This window comes from Castanea sativa, chromosome 6, assembly GCF_040712315.1.
Source record: "Castanea sativa cultivar Marrone di Chiusa Pesio chromosome 6, ASM4071231v1".
NCBI classification, from domain to species: Eukaryota; Viridiplantae; Streptophyta; class Magnoliopsida; order Fagales; family Fagaceae; genus Castanea; species Castanea sativa.
Genome location: NC_134018.1, coordinates 44,268,992 through 44,291,491, shown reverse-complemented (window position 1 = coordinate 44,291,491; position 22,500 = coordinate 44,268,992). Strand labels below are relative to the sequence as shown.

Below are 22,500 nucleotides of genomic sequence, written 5' to 3'. Positions count from 1 at the left end.
CGGCCAGGGTAGTAGGTGAAGGGTCTTTAATGCGGATGTGGCAGCCTTTATCCTTGACATCTCTCCAACACCGGTGCTTCTGGGACATTCTAGGGTTCACCCCTTTTAACCATTGGCCTTAACCGTGTCATCCCCTAATCTTTACTATGAAATCTCTAGTTCTTCGGTGTCCATCTGAGGGTAAGTTCACCCTCGGCTGGATCCTCGGATCCTCGGCGTATGGGCCGACCCATAGTACTAACAAATTCCAAACCCAGGAGCAGGTCGGCCTTCCTTAACACGGCCCAAAAGGCCCACATTCCCATCAGGATCTTTTTACCCCCCACAGTTAATACAATATATTAGAGTTTCAAAATTAAGCTATCTAAATTTGTTATTTGAAAGTATTTTAAATTTTGTACTTTTTTTTCAAGAAAACTTAATAAATTTTACATTCAATTATTATATAAAGTGAGATCTTTTGTAAATAATGGTCAGAATTTGTTTCTAATGCTCCTTACAAATGGTTTTTCCTCTATATATGTTGAATGGCCCGAAGTGGAATTAGATATAAGTAAATGGTTTATAAGTCTTGAATGACCTAAAAAGGAAGTAGATATAGTAAATCCATCACTTATATTGCAAAAACAAAAAATAACAAAAAAATACAGAACTTTAATAAGAAAAATGTAATTTTATTAAGAATTTACCAATATCACAATGAGAATGTAACATAATTAGTAAGGAAGGTTACGTTTGAGATTAGAGATTAAAATTATCTTATTTTTTGTACTATTTATAAGTTCCACTACACTTTTTGGTACTATTTATGAGTCACACTTTACTATTTTAATTAACTTTTACCTTTATTTACAGTACTTTCAGTAAAAAGTTTTCAATTTCAGCTAAATAAGTTGTTTCTAAACGGATTCGAAGTAGCTCCTCTTTCTACACAAACCTCTCCTCCCAAAACATTATCAAAGTGGTCTAAATGGACTGAAATGTGCCAAATAAATTGAAATGGACCAAAATGGATTGAATGGATGGAAATGGACCGAAGTTAAACAAAATGGACAGAAGTGAACCTAATAGACTAAAGTGGACCAAAATGGACTGAAATGGACCAAAAAGGACCAAAAAGATTTAAGTGGACCCCAATGGATCAAGTGGATGGAAATGTATTGAAAGGACCTAAGTTGACCAAAATGGACCAAGCTGAACTGAAATGGACCAGAATGCTACTCTGGAAAAATATCTTTAATTATATATATTTTATTTATAGAAACATAGTATTAGGATTTTTTTCACTTACTTCTTCGAACTGATGCGTATTGGTTTCATTTAGGTTACAATGCAAGTGACTCAGATACGGATGAATCAAATGGTAAATCAAAATAAGGTCAGATGCGATTTGTTGTTGAATTTGCCAATAAAAAAGTGAGTTCTATGTCTAGCATTCCCTTTTGTTCATTGAAAACAGCTTATTTCTTAACTCTAGTTTCTTTCTGTTTAAAGCTTACTTATTAGTTATTACCAAACTTCAAGCTATCTATACCGTTGTGATTATATATTACGTGAGAGAGCTTCATTCATTTTTCTCACCTCTTTAATTGACGTCCTTAAATATGCTGCCCTCTTCATGTATCTCTGGATATTTTGTTCTGTTATATCTACTGTTTCTTTTTATGCAAGGGCCAACTTCAACTCTTCAAACTGTTAAACTTTATACTCATTATCAAACAATATTATTGCTACTCTATAATCTTGTTAAATTTCTGCATGATCCTTGTGCTTTTAATACATACATACATATGTACATGCATACATACATATATATAGTGATACTGAGCTAATTATGACTTTTATTTGCACAAAACTACCATTTGAGCTATTGCAAAAAAAAAAAAAAAAAAAAAAAAACTGTAAGAAACTTAAAGGCTGGACTTTTTCTTTGCTCATAATAATGACAAGAGAAATGAATAAGATTGCAAAGCATGCTGCAATTTAGATAAAAGCCACTTATATATATCTAAAGGAAAGCATATCCAGCAACATATTGCATTACTAATTGAGGTACAATGTTTGGGACTTGGGAGGACAATTGGGGGTTCCAGCCTCTAAAGGTTGGCTTTTCAAATTTACATCCATTTTGCTTAATATCAGGGAAATGAAAAGGAAGGAATTATAAATGATCAATTGTGCACAATTATTATGTAATATATATACCTCGTCTTCTGCAGTGAATTTGTGGGCTGTGATGAGTTCCAACTCTAACTGTGTTTCAATGACAATCTATGGGCTGGATTTGTTGTTCTTTAGTTCTCTTTCTTTTTCTATTATTTTAGTTTTGCCAGTTCTCTTCTGTATTTACTTTCTCTAGGTACATTGCAACCATGTATTGTATTTATACCAAGAGTTAAAAGTTGAGTGGATTCTTCTTTCCTTTTCTTTTTACAAAAATTTCTGTTCTCATCACTCGTGGTATTTTGTAGTGATGTTACAGTTGATGAGGCTGTAACTGCTAGGCTTGTTCTTTCTTTTGTTGATTCCAAATGTGTTACTTGGTTTGTTGAGTTTGCATTGTATAGATTTTCATTGGATTCAAGAAGAATTTGCTTAAATAACAAGCCTCGAATACTGTACAGCATACTAGCATACATACTCTATTTTGCACAATGAACATTTGATTTATTTTGATAATGTAATATAACTTACAAGTTACAACCCACCTCTCACTTGGGTGTTTGATTCAAATATAAGTTACGACAGCCTTTACTAAGATTTTAAGTAAATAATGTTACAAATGATTGGTACATAAAAATGAGGACAGATGCATTTTGTATCGGTGTCAAGTTGCTACCAACCCCTTGTCTTGGAAGTGCGTCCTGATTATATGACATTGGTTTTGCCTTCTTACCTCATATGGTTAAAAGCAAAAGTAGTCACCCACTTGGAGTATCTTGGCATCGGAGATAAATAAACATCCTCCTTTCACATGTGAATCCTACTTGATTGCACGGTTCATACCACTACAAAAAATGCGGCTATACTTGACCTATAGCCGCGTTTCTAGGAAACGCGGCTTCAAACCTAACCTATAGCCGTGTTTCTAAAAAACGCGGCTTCAGACCCAACCCATAGCTGCGCTTTGTTAAATGCGGCCATAGGTTAGGTCTAAAGCCGCATTTCTAAGTGCCTTGAGCTGCGTTTTACATCCGGACTATAGCCGCGGTTTTAAAAACGCAGCTATAGGTCCAGGCAAAAAATATTTTTTTTATATGGATGGTTTGTATAGTAGAACAAATTTTTTTTTAATAAGGGAGGGCTATAGCCGCGTTTTCAAAAAACGCAGCTATAGATGACCTGTGCATCCGAATAATATTTTTTTATAAGGGAGGGGCTATAGCCGCGTTTTAAAAAACGGGGCTATAGGTCCAGTCAAATAATATATATTTTTATTCAAAGTATGACCTGTGCGTCCGAATAAATTATTTTTTTATATAAGGGAGGGGCTATAGCTGCGTTTTCAAAAACGCGGCTATAGGTAACACCAATTAAAAAAACCTAGAACCCCACTTTCCCACCTACCCCCACTCTTATCTTTTCTTTCTTTGGTCCTTCTTATTTGTTTTGTTGGGTTTCTTTCTTTCTTCTCTGCAAATCACATCCGGCTCTTCTTTTGTTCTCTTTTTTTTTTTTCCTTCTTCTCTCCAACACAGCTCTTTTTTTTTTCTTTGTTTCTTTGCTGCTACTTCTTCTTTTCTTTTCTTTTTCTTTCCTTCTTTTTTTCTTTCAACACAACGCACACCTCTCCCTCAGTATCCCACCGGTACACTCCACACCACCATATACTTCATTTTTCAAGCAAGGGTCACTGGAAAACTTCATAAGAAAAGCTAAAGGCTCACTCATCTCTACTATTTGAGGTAAAAATTATCTAATTTTTTATGGGTATTATACTTTTGCTAGAGGTTATTTTTGCTATTGTGTTGCTGATATTGTGCTTATGTTTAATAGGTTTGTGTTCTTGAGCTTTTGTGTTCTTTGAATGGATTTAGTGTTAAATTTGGGTTGGTTTTGTTGAATGAGAGGAGATTCATGGGTTTGTATTGTTATATTTTGGAGCACATTGTATTTCTATTGTTAGTATGTTGTGGTTGATTTTGAATTTTCTGGGTGTGTTTGATTTTAAACTTTTTGGGTTTGTGTTTGATTTTGAATTTTCTTGATTTGTGTTTAATTTTGAATTTTTTTTTGTTTGAATTTTGAATTTTTTGGGGAAAAAAAACCCAGAAACTTTTTTTTTTGTTTTTAAAAAAACCTATAGCCGCGGTTTAAACGCAGCTCAAAGCGGGTTTGTAGCCGCGTTTTTACAAAACGCGGCTATAGGTCTCAGGCTATGGCCGCTTTTTTTGAAACGCAGCTATAGACCCGAAGCCTATAGCCGCAGTTAAAAACGCGGCTACAGACCCGCAGGGGCTGTTGCTGCGCCGCTGAGGCCGAGTTGTAAATGCGGCTCTAGAAAACACGGCTATAGCCAATAGCCGCGTTTTTGAAATGCGGCTATAGACCCCTTTTTTGTAGTGTACATTAATAGAGGGAGGATGCATATGTCTGATTACATAAGATAATTATTGGTCACAAGGTCACTCTATACTTCCTATCTGGAAAATGTCATCTACCTTCACGTTTATCCTTTCTCCATTCCCATGGCTTCTCAAGATTCAATGAAGCCCATAGGCCAACTCGCTTAGCTTGAGCCTCTTTTTCCCACTGGTACATAATTCATAAACATAGAAATTACAATGCTTGTGAATAGGTCTATGTGTTTTGGAAAACTCACTCTCACAGTGTTAACTAGAGAGATCAATTGTTCATAAAAAAATAATAAAAAGTACTAATATATAATACATATACCTCATCTTTTGCAGTGAATTCGTGGGCTGTGATGAGTTCCAATTCTAACCATCTTTTAATGTCAATCAACCGGCTGGATTTGTTGCTGTTTTGTTCTCTCTCTCTCTCTCTCTCTCTCTCTCTCTCTCTCTAGTTTTGCCCTGTATTTACTTTCTCTAGGTAAGTTCTTTCCATGTGTTATTGTATTTATACCAAGAATTAAAGCCTTAAAGGTTGTGTAGATTTGTCTTTTCCTTTTCTTTTTACATAAAAATTATGTTCTCATCACTCGTGGCATATTTTGTTGCGATGTTACAGTTGATGAGGCCGAAACTAATAGGATTAAGATGAAGATGAAAGTCTAGTCCTTTCTTCTATTGATTCTGAATGTATCACTTGGTTTTTTGAGTGGTAATTTTGAATGGTCTTGCATTGTATAAATTTGCATTGGATTCAACAAGAATTCGCTTAAATAACAGGCCTCTAATACCATACAGTATACTAGCATACATATTCTCTTTTGCACAATGATCATTTGATTTATACTATTCAGGTAAAACAACTTACAACTTACAATTCGCCTCTCACTTGGATTTTTGATTCAAACATAAGTTACAACAGCCTTTACTAAGATTAAATACATAATGGTTCATATGACTGCTACATAAAAATCAGGAGAGATGCTTTTGACATTCAGTGTCAAGTGGCTACCAACCCCTGGTCTTGGAAGTACGTCCTAATATATTACATTGGTTTTGCCTTCTAGCCTCACATGGTTAAATGCAGTCACCCATAACAAGCATCTCATACATCAGAGATAAATATTCATCCTTCCTTTCACAGTGTGTGATCCTATAGGATTGCAAGGTTTGTACAGTGATAGAGGAAGGAATGCAATGCATGAGATAATTATTGGTCACAAGGAGGTCTCACTTTCCTTCTTATTTGGAAAATGTCATCTACCTTCGCATTTTTCCTTTCTCCTTATTGTCCTTTCTCCATTTCCATGGCTTCTCAGGATTTGATGAAGCCCACAGGCCAACTCTCTTGTCTCGAGCCTCTTTTTCCCACTGATATCATAATTAATAAACATAGAGATTTACAATTCTTGTCAGTAAGTCTTATCTTTACCTTTGATTTTTATTGAAAACTCACAAACATATTGTTAGATTAAAGAGGCTTAACATGGAGAAAGTACAATAATGAAGTAAAGCTAATTTCTTACTCTTGCAAGTTCTGGGCGTTGGTCGTAGGCTGCATAGTGCCATGCAAAACCTTTCTTGAGCATTAATTCCTGGCAGTGTGAGAAAAGAGAAATAAGTTAGCTCAGTGTTAACAGGGGCAAAAGAAACCAATGTTGAGAGAAACAGTACCTGAACAAATTTGCCATTGCAATATATGTCCGCTATGCAGCGGCCATAACGATCTTCCCCATAGACAAGGACTCTCAAGCACTTTCCCTGCACAATCTTTGTCAGCTCCTCCTTTGCTTCTTTCCCATATGGCATTGCATTCTCTGGTGCATCTATTCCCCTGTTCAGAAGCTATTAACAACTGATGCTATATAAAAAAACTAACAAATAAATAAAAAAGATTAATTGATTGATACAAGGCTAAATGCCTCCCACCGTAAAAAATTTCCATTAATTTCAAAATTTTAACTAAAATCTCACAAATTCATTATTAAAGAAATTCTCTATGTGGACATTGTTTGATTTCAAAATTTTTTTGTTAAAGTTTTGAAATTGATGGAAATTATTAACTGCAAGGGATATTTTATCAATCTCTAATTAATCATTGGAGACTTGCTCGATTTCACAGTTAATGGGGGATTGAATTTGACCCCATATAATTTAGGGGGGCAAACTGCAATTAACCAAAAAACTAAAAGATTTAGCTACTTGAATCCTACTGTAATTTTACCTTAGTCGAATTCGATACTTTCGAGCAAGGGTTTCCTCATTGTTCTGAAAATTGAGTATCCTAGTGGAAGAAAAAAATAACAAAACAATGATATTGAATCAAAATTGGAATCAAGGCCTATGCCTAGTAGATGACTAACCGATATCCGGACTCAATAATTTCTTTGTGAATTTTATCTGCTTTTGTATAATTTTTCTCAGCACGCGCTTCTGATCTTTGAACAGCTGCTACTTGTACTTCTCTAGGAACACAAGATGACTCCCTTGGGTCTGTTGTACTGACATACACTGTCATCCCATCTCCATCTACTACAGCTCTTGAATCAACCTAGTTTCATTCCAATAATTCATTATCAATAAGTTTATAGACATAACGTTTGGTGGCAAATTGTTAATGCTAGACAATATAATGATGTCACTATGTCAGTGATGGACACGTGTCAATTACAATTTACAACTTGCCACCTCAGTAAGTAGTGAAAAATATTGTATCTATAGTGATTCATTATATCAAACCCAGCTCTATGACTTGATTATGGTAACATACATTGAGTCTGAAAAGAGTGTGGTTCTTACGGGAAATGTCTGAAATTCATACTCTACTCCTGTAGGCAATGATGTTGGGGCCCCAGCAGTAAGTTGGACTAGGGTATGAGGAAGAGGAAGACCATAGAAGGCCAATAAACCCTACAAAATAGGCAATTTGATTATGTTTGTTACTTTCTTCCATTACAGTTCTATGCATTATGCAACAAGTTATACATATATGTTGTGACAGGATCTTTTATAGTACCTCAACATCTGCCTTTTGGTGTCTCTTTAGAGTCTCAATGACAAGCCTAGCAGCTTCTTCAGGTGTTTTTGGAGGGGGTTTTGCTGCTTTCCATGCCTCTAATAGTTTTCTGTACCTTCATATATTGTCAAAATGTAACTTTTTAGACAAAAAGCTATGCTATAGAGCCTATTCATCACTCTCTTTTTTCCAATTTCTTGCTATATATCTAATAAATTTACTTTATAAAAAGAAAATTGTTGAGATAAAATGCATGCTAATTAATTACCAATTAGCTTGAGCCTTCTTAGACGAGACAACATTCTTGCTGAGTCCTTCCGGGACCTTAAAACATTAATCAAAGCATTAACAGGATGGATATTTATATATATAACTTACACAAAGATACTTAATTAGCTCAAAATTTTAGCTTCATAATTACTTTGAATAAATCATTTTGCCAAAATATTGATCATCACTTAATTCAAAAACATTTGGGTTGCAACTTCAATTTTCAAAGAAATTGAAACCAGAAGAGAACATGTGTACCTGGGAGGTGATCTCGAAGTGAAAGAGATCATGAGCTAGAGCAGTAACACCAACGTTGGCAGCCGACACACCATGATATCCTTGTGATTCCAAGTCCTCATCTGTTGTGGGGTTGCACCCTTTTCCACATAAGAACCTTAAGACGTTTCCCATTTTGGAATTTCAGAGAGAAGCTGATCCACACAGTCACACAGAGAAGCTGATGAAGTGAAGTACTTTTAAAGTTTAAAGGAAGACTTTTTTTTTTGTTAGCAAAGACTTAAAAAGAAAGCGGTTTTGGCTCGTGGTTTTCGCAAGGACTCCTTGGTTTAGCAAAGAGAGAAAAAGGAGTAGGCAAACTATCGAAAATGGAATCATAGTGACATGTGGCACATTCTGATTTGACATTTTTTTTTTCTAGGGCAGTAACTTTTTACGATGAAGATCCATTGTCAAAATGCAAAAGTCATGTGCCGCCATTTGTAACACATGTAATTTTTATTTGGATTTTGGTAAGGAGTGTCTAAGGCATATAATAATTAATTATTTTTAAAATTTTTTTTTGAAAATTGAAAAAGTATTGACGGTTTTTTTAATTTTTGAAAAAATATTTTCAAAAATAGATAACTTAATGTAAAAGTCATCCATATTTATTTTGGTTAAAATGTAAAAATCATCTTTTAAATTTCAAAATTTTTCATTTAAATTTGAGTTTTATCATTTCAGTTATTTAAGTTTTATTTCTTCTCAATTAAGTTCTCTGTTAACCAGCCGTTAGTTGCTGCGGTTATTATTTTTTGTTACTCTTTTTTGGCTTTGAAAACCTTGCCACCACTTATCATTAACCCACCAGAAAATTTCATACCCACAAGAAAACCCAAGTCTTTAAGCCAAATCGAAAACCCAGTCGTCATTATCAAAATATCAAACCACCTAAACCCACACCCATCACACATCATCGTTGATCCTACAAGGAAAAAAAAAAAAAACCAAAGTTGTCCATCATAACCTTTTGGTCCACAAATCCTACAACAACAACCATAATTAATAAAGTGGCTCCACTCTGCGATAGAACAATACCAGATAGGCAAGCATCCATTGCAAGGCCTAGCCGGTGCCGCCATTTGTTTGATCTGTTTCTCCGGCTACAGTTCCACCTCTCTTCTCCCTCTTTCCACCCCTCAATCTCTCTTCTCCCTCTTTCCCCTTCTCGATCTCTCTTTCTCTCCCTTTCCCCCTCTTTCTCCCTCTTAGTCTCTCAGTATCAGGTGGGGATTGAATTTTGTTATTCATTATTGTTCTCCAAATACAACGCCCTTTCTTTAGCTTATTTCGCTCTTTTTTTTTTTTTCAAGTTTAAAATTAACGTTTTCTTAAAATTAATAATAAATTAAAATTTTAAACTAAAAATAAAAAATACAAAATGGTGTGGTTTTGCTGTGGAGAACGGCAGCAATTAACAGATTGTTAACAAAAGACTTAATTGAGAAAAAATGAAACTTAGATAATTAAAATGACAAAACCCAAGCTTAGAGGACCGAAATGAAAAATAGTGAAATTTAGAAGGTGAGTTTTCCAACTTAGCCTTTTATTTTCTAAAAGCATTCTCATCAAGGATCTCAAAAAATTTACCATTTAACATCTCAAAAATGTACTTTATTTATTTTAACAATTGACTTTACAATGCATCCAACATTAAAAATATTATATTTTTTACCACTTTATTAAAATATTAATATTTTTATTATTTTATAAAAAAATGAGAAAAAAGTTGAGAAGAAAAGATGAATAGTGAGAGAGAAAAGGTATTTTAATTAAAGATGTATTATAATATTATTATATCTATAAGATTTGAGCAGGACTGTCATAAATAACTGTCCATTATAGTTTAGATGCTAATAATTTTATAAATAACATCTTTATTATAGTATGCTTTTTTGAAATAAAATGCAAAAAAAATAACATTTTTAACTTTTAAGATACATGATGAAACCTATCAAAAAAAGAAAAAAGAAAAAGAAAAGATACTTGGATGAAAATGCTATAAGAACTTTTTACGAGGAAGATCCGTAGTCTATATGTGTAATTTTTTTTTTAAGGCAGTAACTTTTTACGACGAAGATCCATCGTCTATCTGCGCAAATTTTTTTTTCTAAGGCAGTAACTTTTTACGATGAAGACCCATCGTCTATCTGTGTAAACTTTGTTGAGGTGTGGTCGTACCATCAAATTTATTGTTCAACAGTGTTACCGCACCTTTTAAGATGCGGCCCTAGGAAAATTATTAGGTACATTAAGCGACAAACTTTTTTTGTTTTTTCCTAGTGGGTTTGAAAGACTTATTTTAAGGATTGGGTTCAAATGTCCTGTGGTGGCATTTTTTTTTTTTTTTTTTATGTGAGAGTGAAAATGACACCATCCAATCAAGGTGACAAGAGCTTATCCAAATGTACTTTTATCTAGGTTACGCTAGCTGCTAATTATTAGATCATTTTCATTGGGTGCTTTGTCAAATGTGATTTTATCACATCAAAATTTACTTTAACAATTTTAGCATATTATTCTACAATATATTATATATAAGATATTTTATTTTAACATTACACTACATTAGCATAATAATTAAAAAACTCAGCTATTGTATTGTAGCAGTAAAAAATTGTACCATAGCAATTTTACAGTACAATTTTATTAGTACAAATTGTTATTTAATTTGAAACATCTCATTCTACAGTACAATCATTTTTTAACAGATAATTAAAAAATTTTTATTTAATTATATAATATGCTACAATATAATTCTATCAATACAATTGTACTATAGCAAGTTTGCTAAAAATGCTAAAACTTTTAGCATATAAAACACCTCATGAATCTTGTTTTTTGGTGTTTAGTGTGCCAAATGTCAAATATTTAACATTTGACACATCTACTAGAAATGCTCTATTTTATACTTTTGCCATATTGGCTTTTGTATGTACTTATTTTGGGTCTTGTTATAAGCATTGTTTCTCTCATGTTATTTTCAAGATGCTCTTGCTTTAGGTGGTTAATGAAATCCGATTTAATAAAAAAAAATCAACATCATAATCTTTAAATATACTAGTCGCAAACCTGCGTGATATGTTGAAAATTTTGACTTTTGACTTTTGACTTTTTTATTAAGTAAAATAATGAAAATAGCATATGAGTTTTATAAGTGTTAGCCTCAAATCCTTCTTAGAATAATGTGGTTATTTTCTAACAAAGTATAGTTGATACAATATATTAGAGTTTCTAAATTAAGCTATCTATATTTGTTATTTGAAAGTGTTTTAAATTTAGTACTTTTTTTTTCAAGGAAACTTAAAACATTTTACATTCAATTATTATATAAAGTGAGATATTTTGTAAATAATGGTCAGAATTTGTACCTAATGCTCATTACAAATGGTTTATCCTCTATACATTTTGAATGGCCTGAAGTGGAAGTAGATATAAGTAAATGGTTTATAAGTCTTTTTTTTTTTTTTTTTTTTATCTTATGGTTTATAAGTCTTGAATGACCTAAAAAGGAAGTAGATATAGTAAATCCATCACTTATATTGCAAAAAAAAAATAAATAATACAGGACTTCAATAAGAAAAATGTAATTTTATCAAGAACTTACCAATATCTCAATGAGAATGTAACATAATTGTTAATGAAGTAGTTCCTTTGTCTACACAAATCTCTCATCCCAAAACATTATTGAAGTGGACCTAATTGGACTAAGATGGACTGAAGCAGACCAAAATTGACTAAAATGGATTGAATGGACGAAAATGGATAGAATTTAGCCAAAATGGACCAAATGAACTAAAGTGGACCAGAATAGACTGAAGTGAACCTAATAGACTGAAGTGGACCGAACTGGACTAAAAAGGACCAAATAGATTTAAGTGGACGACAATGGATCGAGTGGACGGAAATGGACTGAAAGGACTGAAGTTGACTAAAATGGATCAAACTGGATTGAAGTGGACCAGAATGCTACTCTGGAAAAACAAACTTTAATTATATATATATATATATATATATATATATATATATATATATATATATATATATATATATATATTATTTATAGAAACATAGTATTAGGATTTTTTCACTTGCTTCTTCGAATTGTGCGTATTGGTTTCCTTTAGGTTACAATGCAAGTGACTCAGATACGGATGAATCAAAGGGTAAATCAAAATAAGGTCAGATGCGATTTGCTGTTGAATTTGCCAATAAAAAAGTGAGTTCTATGTCTAGCATTCCTATTTGTTCATTGAAAACAGATTATTTCTTAACTCTAGTTTCATTCTTTTTAACACTTACTAGTTATTACCCAACTTCAAGCTGTTTATACAGTTGTGATTATCTATTACATGAGAGAGTTGCATTCGTTTTTCTCACCTCTTTAATTGACGTCCTTAAATATTTTGCCCTCTTCATGTATCTCTGGATATTTCTTCTGCTATATCTACTGTTTCTTTTTATGCAAGGGCCAACTTCAACTCTTCAAGCTGTTAAAACTTTATATTCATTATCAAACAATATTATTATATTTTATAAAATATATATATATATATATATATATATATATATTATTACTACTCTATACTCTAAAATCTTGTTAAATTCCTGCATGATCCTTGTGCTTTTAATATATGTATATCTATATCAATATAATCTTTATATCTATATTATATACTACATATAATAGCAAAAGCCTTTTTTTTGCAATTAAGGAGGTTCTGTCATGTAAGAAAAATGCCCACTTAAAATTCTGCCACTTATGAGTTTAAAAGCGATAAATTATGTTGTTTAGCAATGCTACAACATCGTTTAAAAGCCACTAATTATAAATAACAAAAAATAATTGGTTATGTTAGGACATATGTGTTTCACTTGTTTAGAACATATGTCATTCATTTATGTAATTGACTAATCCTTTGACAAAACGCACTTTACTTGCAATTGGGTAGAATTAGGATGAGTTTTATACTCCAAGAAACTATGTTTCAAGATCAAGTGTTAAAGTCATCAAGTCTGTCCAAGAAACAAGCTGAAAAGTGCAAGTTCATTAAAACTCGATAGCTAGCTCGACAGCTAGCATGTGTCAAGGTTTAAAGAGCTGTTCCAACCCTGTGGCTTGACAGCTGCTCGACAGCATCTCGATACCTCTATCTGTCGAGGTTTAAGAAAAACAGATTCTGAGTTCTGTTTTGATTCCAATTTGTGGATATGTCTTTGGGCTTTCTTTTCTCCTAACCCTAGACATATAAAAGGATTATTTTAAGGGCCGTCAAAGGGATGCAAATTGCACAAGCATTGAGAAATTCTTATTCATGCAAATTGTGACTTGAGACGAAATTCTTGCCTAGTTCATCTCTCTTGTGAAGAAGTTGTTGTGTTTTTGCACCATAGGGTTTTGTAACCAAGCATCTTCTTGATCTTCATCGTGTGGATGAATTGAAGAACTTTGCAGCCAATAATCTTCTCTAGTTGGTGGTTGAAGTCACATACCGGGATCCACGCAATTAGTATGTCACATACTTGGGAGCCGTGCATTGAAAGGTGAAATTGTCACTACAGAACAAGTCCAATTGGGTATTGGGGTAAGGGTTCAACTGTAAGTTGGTAAGGTACTTGGGATTCCTTTACTTGTAACCGCTTGTTGTGATAATAGTAGAATTTCAGCAGTGATGACCTTAAAATCACCCGGTGGGATTTTTGCCGTGTAGGTTTTTCCCATTCGTAAACAAATCACCGTGTCATTTATTTTCCGCTGCATACTTTAGTTTATTGGTGATTTATTTGTGCTACCACGCATTTGCATGTTAATTTGATTAATTAATAACTTGGCTAATTAATCAACTTAATTCATCACAAGGGGTCAATACGTTTTTGGCCTATCAAGTTAAAATTAAATGTACATGGAAATAAAAATAGAGAGAGGCGATGAGGACAAGGAGAAAGAAGCAAAGAAAGAGAGGCGATGAAATAGAGAGAGGATGAGGTCTGGGACATGAAGAAAGAAATAGAGAAAGAGGAAAAACGGTAAACACTGCATTGATTGGGCATAAGAAATCAAAAAGTTACAAAACACAATTTTGCAAACCCAAAACCTAAGCAGAACGGTAAATAGAGAAGGCACAAAAAAAAGAAATAGAGAGATTGTTGAGTTCCTAAGGCTGTCCATTGTGCATTACAATCAAAAGGAAAAGAAAGCAGAGTTCTTCCGAACCATACACCGTCCGTTCCCTTGCCAAATTTAGACCACTAGACAGTGGAACCAACATCAACAACGGTACATTTTTTTCTTAATTTTGTAGGTTTGGGTTTAAAGCGTTACTTTTAATTGAGTTTTTTTTTTTTGTTTTTTTTTTTTATATATATGTTGGGTAGGTTTAGATTTGATTCGTTTTTGGAATCTCTATCAAAATGTTTGTTTTCTCAATTTTAGATATTTGCTTTTGTTTTGTATTTTGTTTGTTTTTTTAGATTACAAAAACCATTAAAAATATTGTTTTTAGTTTGGGTACTTCTGTTTCTAATCTTAATGAAATTGTTGGGATTAAATAAGTATATGATTGAATGTTGCATTGATATTTATTTTAGGTTTTTTTGCCGTATACCCATAACCAGTACAGTTTTTGTTTTTGTTTTTTTTTGTTTTTCCTTTTCTTTTTCAAATCTGGGGATTGAATATGATTTAGGTTTGAATTTTTTGGTTGGATTGCTTTAGATTGAGTTATATGAATTAAAAACTTAAAATGCAATTGAAACTCGAAAGGCTTGAGATATAAAGATAGGAGAGATAGAGTTTGTAGGGAGATTTTTATTTAGGTATATGGGTTACATTAGGTTTTGATTTGGTTTTTTGAAATTTTGGGTTATATATGATTTAGGTTTGGAGAGGGCAAAGACAAAGAAATAAGAGAGAACCTGAGTTCGCTATTCGGAAAGAGCATTGGTAACGAGAGAAATCTGACATCTTCCTGTCAGACCACTAGAAACTTTTATTGGTAATTTGTTTTTTAAATATTGCTTTAAACGTTTGAGTTGATAAAGTCTTAGGTTTGGGTATTCAATTGAATTGATTTGATTCAAGATTTGTCTTCTTTTTTTACATTTTTTTTCCTCTAAACTACACTCTAGAATACCATTTAGAGGGAAAAAAAAAAAAAAACAGACATCTCCTTCCATTAGAGAGCAAGAGGGAGATTGAAGAAGTTTGATTTTTTTAATGTGATTTTAATTGTCAATTTGTCATATACTTACTGCTAAAGTGTTATTCTTATTTCCTTTTATGCATGTTTTGATTTCATGTTGGGTTAAAAGTATAGGAAAAAATAATTGTGTTAAGTTCTTAAAATTTTCTATTGCATATGACTAATTGTTAACAGTGTTCTATTCAATTTTTATCTATTTTAGATTATTTATTTGACAAATTTTGTTTGATGTTTCTGAAATGATTTCAAATTGCAGAGTGAATATTTGTGGTGCAAATTCAAAATTATTTTCTAGGATGTTTAAATTCTCAGTGTAATTTTGTTTTTGAAAAATAATTTCCTCAAACTAATTTGAATAGAATGATAACTGAAAACATCATCTTTTAAAATAGTCTTTCTCACAATAAAAATTTTAGGTATCAATATATGTATTAATATTCATTTGCTATGTTAAATCTCATTACTTTATGCTTTCACAATTTTTTGAACCGTTTGACTGTACTTTCTTTAAGAATAAAATTAAAAAATACTGCATTTTCGTTTCTTTTAAGAGAAATCCAAAGATGAGCATGTGAATGAGAAAAAAAAAATTGTTATAAGTTTTATTCCTTGAAACCTTTTTTTTTTTTTTAATAGTTGATACTTGCCTTTGTAATTAGTGTTTTGCAAAAATAGTTCTACACTTCTTTTGTAATAAAGGCATTCTCTTTGTTGCTGTAAAGTAAAGCCTTTTTGGCCTTTTGACACTTTAGTAAATTGCAGTTAATCTAGGTGAAATATATTAAGTGGTTATAATATATTTACTTGAATGGTTACAGATAAAGGCCTACACATATTTATATGTTTAATATTCAATTGCAGAAGAAAATCATATAATAACATTATTGCAGTAGAATATGCTATTACTTTACAATTTGATTCAAAATTTAGTAATGAAAAGTGAAAAAAATCTATACTAGATATTGACGAAAGATTGTCAAAAAAACTTTTAATGGAACCTTCTTATAGAGATAGGAGATTCAAAAGCAAGGGCAGGTCCTTTGGATATGATTCTCACTAAGGTTCACCCCTCTGCAATTTTATTCGTTTTCCCCGACTTTGAGTTTTTTTTTTGTAAGCACAATTCTCCACAAGATGAAGTATATATGCACCCCATTTGTTTGACAATGTAAGAATGAGTCTGGAATTGTTTATAAATTCATAGCAAATAACATTCTTTTCATTTCCATTTGAAACATGGACCCCATTTGTTTGACAAAACTTTCACTCACTCTTGTTGGGAATAGGGGTTTCGTTTTTTCCTATTTAAAACAAATTAACACGGATGCCTTGAATTTTTACTGCAGGAGTTTCTGTTTTGGTTCACCATGTGGAGAGCGACACCAAAGATGCTTGGAAGGCCTATAGAAACATGTGTTTGACAAGCTACCTCCTGTGCTTTTCGGTGGTTTTACTTATAATTTTCTTTTGATATACAAACTAACCCCAATCCATAGGAATTGCTTAAAATCGTTATTACCCTTTTTGTTCTCTTGGTTGCCAGATAACTCTTTGTTTTAGCTTTATTTGAAAGGAAAAAAAAAAGAGTTAAAATATTTATCTTTGAGAGTTTTCCATTGAATTATTTTCACGATTGACGATAAATATTGGTAGGGAGATATTTCTAAGAAAGGGACTCTGCCTTGGCAAATAACAGCTGTGATGGAAGACATTTGAGACTTCCTGGCTTAATGTAGACATTTATGTTTTGTACATAGAAATTTGTTGGCAAAAGAAAAGTCTTAGATGCATTTTTTTTGGGACAATAATTGCTATGATTAGTAGTTTTTCTATCTTCAAGATTTATAGAAAGCTTATAGAAATGTTCAAAGGGCTTACAAAGGTTTGTAATGTAGTATGCAATATACTTGGATCAATGATGATTTAAATGTAAATCTTCTTTTGAAAATGGATTTTTTATTTTATTTTGTGTTTTAATAATTTTCTAATTTAACACATTTTTTTCTCACACATTTTTACAGTACGAAGTTTAGCCATTAGTAGTTAACTTAATACTCTACTCATCTCATCTCTTTTATAAACTACTAATCTCTTAGGTGTTAAATATCATGGGTATTTTGATTGGATTGGTTTTGATTCAGGTATTTAGGTTAGATTTATTTATTTATTTTAAAAAATTGAAATTTTTTTTGTAATTAAGGTACGTATTTAGGTTAGAAGTAGTTTTGCTGTGGGTATTCGTGTAAGATTTGGTTTTGATTTGTAATATATAATTGCTAAACTTCTATTCAATCATAAGTTAATCTTTGACTTGGGAGGGGAGAATTTTCCACATGGAAGCCTTTCAAAATTGGATATGGAATTTGAGCATATTGGTTTGATGGGCATGTTTCATTTCCTTTGCAAGTATTAAATTTTAAGCTTTTCAGTATGTGGGTCTTTACATTTCAATTAGTTAAGAGATTTTTTTCCCAATTTCCTTTGGGGCTACTTGAATGATGAAAAAAATGTTAGAAAGACAGAGAATTACCATTTTCTTTTTACAAGATTTGGGGGCTGTGCAAGCTTGGATACAATATACTTTAGCTTGATTTAAAAAATATATATATATATATATTTTCTTTGTTTTGCTTTTGAGAAAATTAACTATTATGAAAGAAAATATCATGTTGATCCTCATCTTAAATGGCAGGTGTGCAGGGAAATATTACATTTTTTATTTGAATTATTTAAATAAATAAAAAGATGAGTATAATTATCAGCTATATACAAAGTACAAACAATGAATTTATAGGCTAAAGAGAAAGAGAAGAGTAGAAATCATAAATGTGTCAAATAGTAAAAAAGGATTGATGAGAACAGAATATGTTATTGCTTTCCCTTTGGAGTTTGGAGTATGTTGCTTCTTTCTTTCTCACTTCGCCTTTTAAACTGGCCCATAAATTAAGCCAGACCAAAAAAATAAAATGAAAAAGATTTTAGGATTTGTATCACCTCGCTCAGGCCTATTGAATACATATGGCCCAAACTTCCATTCTGGTTCTTAATATAATGAGTGTGTTTTCAGCGTACAATTCTAAAAACTTTAAGGTCCAGATGGACAACGTTGCTGTTCTTGCTCAATGAAAAGTTCTGTCATTTGATCTCAGAGCATCCATTCGTTTTAATTCAGAGCATCCATGAATGGATAGAAACTTGCTTACTACCTTATTTTTATTTTTATTTTGCTTCATGCCTTATTTCAATGAGTTGTTAGTTACTCAGTTTTGATTCATATAATATTTGTTGTGAGTTGTGAGTTGTGAGTTGAGGATTGGAATGTATTGGGAATTGTCTGTTTGCAAGAATTTATGTTTTTTGTTTTTAAATGTTAGTTTGGGAACTTTCTGTGTGCAGGGAAGGCTACAATTTTTTTTTTTTTTTTGTTTCTCTTTTTGCTACTTGCTGATTATCTGTTTGTTGATTTTATTTTAATGAGAAATTGTTAGTTTGGTTTTGAGATGCTCAAAAATGAATTTGTTGTTTTCTTTATCAGTGGGATTAAGCTACATGTCAAATTAAGTATTTATGCATAATCATGTTCTATTGTTATACTTCTAAGTATTTTAAGTTTTGATATAAATGTTAGTTTGGGAATTTTCTGTATGCAGGGAAGTTTACATTTTTTTTTCTTCTTCTAATTTTATGGAGTCACGTAGAGACATGGAGTCATGTAGAGACCTAACATAGTTCACGGGTATCATGAATGAGGATATAGATATTGACTCACAACTTTTGGGAACATCTCAAAATACTCCTATGTCAATTTCTAATTCTCCACCTCAAGTTGAAAATGCCTTTTCTACAAAAGGAAAATGGGGCTCTAACTTTAGTGTAGAGGAAGATCAACTCCTAGTGTTAGCATGGCTCAATACTAGTGTTGATGCCATAAACAGTAATGAACAAACACAAAATACATTTCGTCAAAAAGTTTGGGAATTCTTCACGCAGTACAATACATCTGGTAGCACACGTACTGCTATCTCCTTATGAAGTCGTTGGGGAACGATTAGTGAAAAGACAAATAAGTTTTCTGGTTGCATGGCTAAAGTTAACGCACATCATCAAAGTGGTATAACCGGACAAGATAAAGTATAAATTATATTGCAATAGTGTTAACATACCTATTCACCAATAGTTTGAAGATACTAATCATGTTATATTTCTTTTAATTTTTTTTAGATTACCAATGCAAAGGCTTTGTGTAAAGAGACCTTCAAGAAACCATTTCTTCTTGAACATTGTTGGCTCATGTTAAAGGACCAACCAAAGTTTGCCGATCCTAATGGAAGATTAAGAGCATCCATGCCACCAACTCCGAAGTCAACATCTATTGGCGAAGGGGATTGTGGGTCCGGACTTGGTGACACTTTCAATTTTGAGAGGCCAATTGGTAGGAAGGCCGAAAAGGCCAACCGAAAGAACAAAGCCACTGGAAAATATGTAGGGGAATATTTGACCAAAAAAATGAAATTTATTGAGAAATCACAAGAACATGACAAAGAGAGTCTTCGTATCAAAGTAGAGAAGTTGCACATGGGAGAGTTGAGGGATAAGGAGATAACTCAATTGGAAGTGACGTCATTCAACTTGTAAATCTAGGATTAAGAGGAATGCTCATTAATACAAAGTGTAATGTAAGGTGAAAACATTAAACTTTTGGGCTCTATAGATTTAATCAAAAGAACAAAATCATTTTTTATCATACCTTGTATTCTTGTCATTGTAGACATTGTAGATGCTAGGATGGGTTGTGATTGTGGCTATGGTTGTGGCTCATGACCAGTTGCTCCTATTATGGCTCTCTCTGGTTCAAGGTTTTTTGGTGTTTGGTTTTGGGGATAAATAGGCTAAAAGGAGTTTTCTGTTGCAAATCAAGCCAAATGTTACAAATTGAAAAGTCATTTTAGTTTTTGTTACAGAAGATATTAATAATTTAACTCACATACCCAAAACAAAACTAAATTTGACACAAATATGAAAAACAGAAGCAACTCTAACAAAGTTAATTCCTATATCATATTTGTCACCTAACTTAAAGTAAATAGATAGAACAAAATTACCGGTAATGGTTTTGAAAGTATGACAGTGCCAGAAGACCGAGAAGGCAGTGGCAGGGCCATCAAATTTCTCTCTCATTGAATTACAAACTCTTTCTCTGTATATTGATCAATTTCTTTTACAATAGTGAAATGGTGCAATAAGCAACCCATGTCATGCCATAATGTTTGTTATCATCCCCAATTATGTATGCAAACTCATCAACATTAGTCCAATTACAATTTCCATCCAAAAAATAAAATAAAAGGCACAATCAAAATCAAATTCAACTATACCCAAAAAAATTAAAAATCAAAACAACTACTTTAAACTCCAAGCAACCATATTCATTCCAGCGTTGGTTCATAGGAAAAGGAAAAACGAAAAGAAACTTTAACTTTTCTTTTTCTGAACTTTTGTGCTTATGGGAAACCAAACAGAGAATGGATTGAAATTTTAGACTATACCTAAAATAATGACTTACAGTGAATCTCTTTGGATGGGCAACAAATCTCCCACGCTTACCATGCTGCTTGTGTCTCAAACTTTCTTACGTTTGGTCTCATGGACATCTTCTACATCCGCTTGCCTTCGTGGTTCCACTCAACTAAAACCAAAATCAAAATTAAGGGGCAATGTAAAAAACAAAAAATCAATCTTGGTAGGTTCAACATTGAACGCAAACTTCATCATAAAGCACACTTCATGCTTTGATGACAGATTTGTAGGAATGGTGTTTTCTTTCATTTTCCATGTACAACCAAGACCTTTAACCTTCACCCTTCTCAGATGAACTCTTCTTTGTCATGTTAAGATCTTTTCCAATCATCATCATGATGGCTTTCAAATAACTTTTAGACTTGCATTTTCTAAAACACTCAATTAAATAGATATTAGAAAAACAAGATGTATTTGAAATAATAGATCTTTTCTTGCCAATGGCAGCCATGGCAACATGGGTCAATGGATCACACAGCAAAGATTAAACCCTAATCAGAGTGTGCCTGCTCTGATACCACTTGATAGGCCAAAAATGTATTGACCCCATGTGATAAATTAACCAATTAATTAGCCAAGTGAATTAATTAGAATTAATTACATGCAACAAGCATGGCAGCACAAACAAATCACCAATTAACTAAATATGTAGCAGAAATTAAATGACATGGTGATTTGTTTATGAATGAGGAAAACCTACACGGCAAAAACCTCACTGGGTGATTTTAAGGTTACCACTCCCGAGAATCCACTATTATCAAAACAAGCGGTTACAAGTAAAGAAATTCTAGTACCTTATACCAACCTACAGTTGAACCCTTACCCCAATACCCAATTGGACTTGTTCTGTAGTGACAATCTCTCCTTGTATTGCACGGCTTCCAGTACGTGACTAACTAATAGATACGCAGATCCCAGTACGCGACTTTATCACCAACTTGAGAAGGATGTTGGCTACAAAGTTCTTCTGTTCTTCAACACATGAAGATCACAAAGTTACTTGGTCACAAAACCTTACGGTTTACAAACACAACAGCTTTTTCAAGAACTAAGTCAAACTAGGTTTCCGGTCACACTTGAGGAATTATGTTGTTGTGCAATTGTGCTCTTGGCTGTGCAACCTAATACGACCCTTAAAATAATCCTTATATATGGTTAGGGTTGTAAGAAAAGAAAGCCCAAACATACATTCAAGGATTGGATGAAAATCAGAACTGAAAATCTGTTTTTCATAAACCTTGACAAATACCCTAGCTGTTGAGCAACTGTCGAGTCTCGGGCTGAAACAGTTCTTTTAAACCTCGATAGATGCTATCTGTCAAGATAGCTGTCGAGTTTTAATGAACAACATTTCTTCACTTGTTTCTTGGACAGACTTGCATAGCTTTAACACTTGGACTTGAAACCTTGTTTCTTGAAGCATAAAACACATCCTAGATTTACCCAATTACAAGTAAGGTGTGTTTTTTCAAAGGATTAGCTAATACATAAAATGTTGACATATGTTCCTAACATCCAATCACATATGTCATAACAGTAAATTATAGACAACAGAAATAGTATTTGGAGAAGATAAAGTATT

The 22,500-nt window shown here is 32.6% G+C and overlaps 1 protein-coding gene across 1 annotated transcript; it reads right to left on the bottom strand.

Annotated features, from left to right (window-relative positions):
- Positions 1 to 5,393: 5,393 nt before the first annotated feature.
- LOC142639136 (staphylococcal-like nuclease CAN2) lies at positions 5,394 to 8,395 on the bottom strand. Its single transcript, XM_075813246.1, has 9 exons — positions 8,119 to 8,395; positions 7,859 to 7,914; positions 7,591 to 7,705; positions 7,374 to 7,484; positions 6,938 to 7,125; positions 6,799 to 6,858; positions 6,249 to 6,408; positions 6,101 to 6,169; positions 5,394 to 5,945 (listed from the first exon to the last, which is right to left on the bottom strand). The coding sequence occupies exons 1-9, from the start codon at positions 8,269 to 8,271 to the stop codon at positions 5,835 to 5,837; spliced, it is 1,023 nt and encodes a 340-aa protein (XP_075669361.1). The 5' UTR covers positions 8,272 to 8,395; the 3' UTR covers positions 5,394 to 5,834.
- Between the last annotated feature and the right edge of the window lie 14,105 nt (positions 8,396 to 22,500).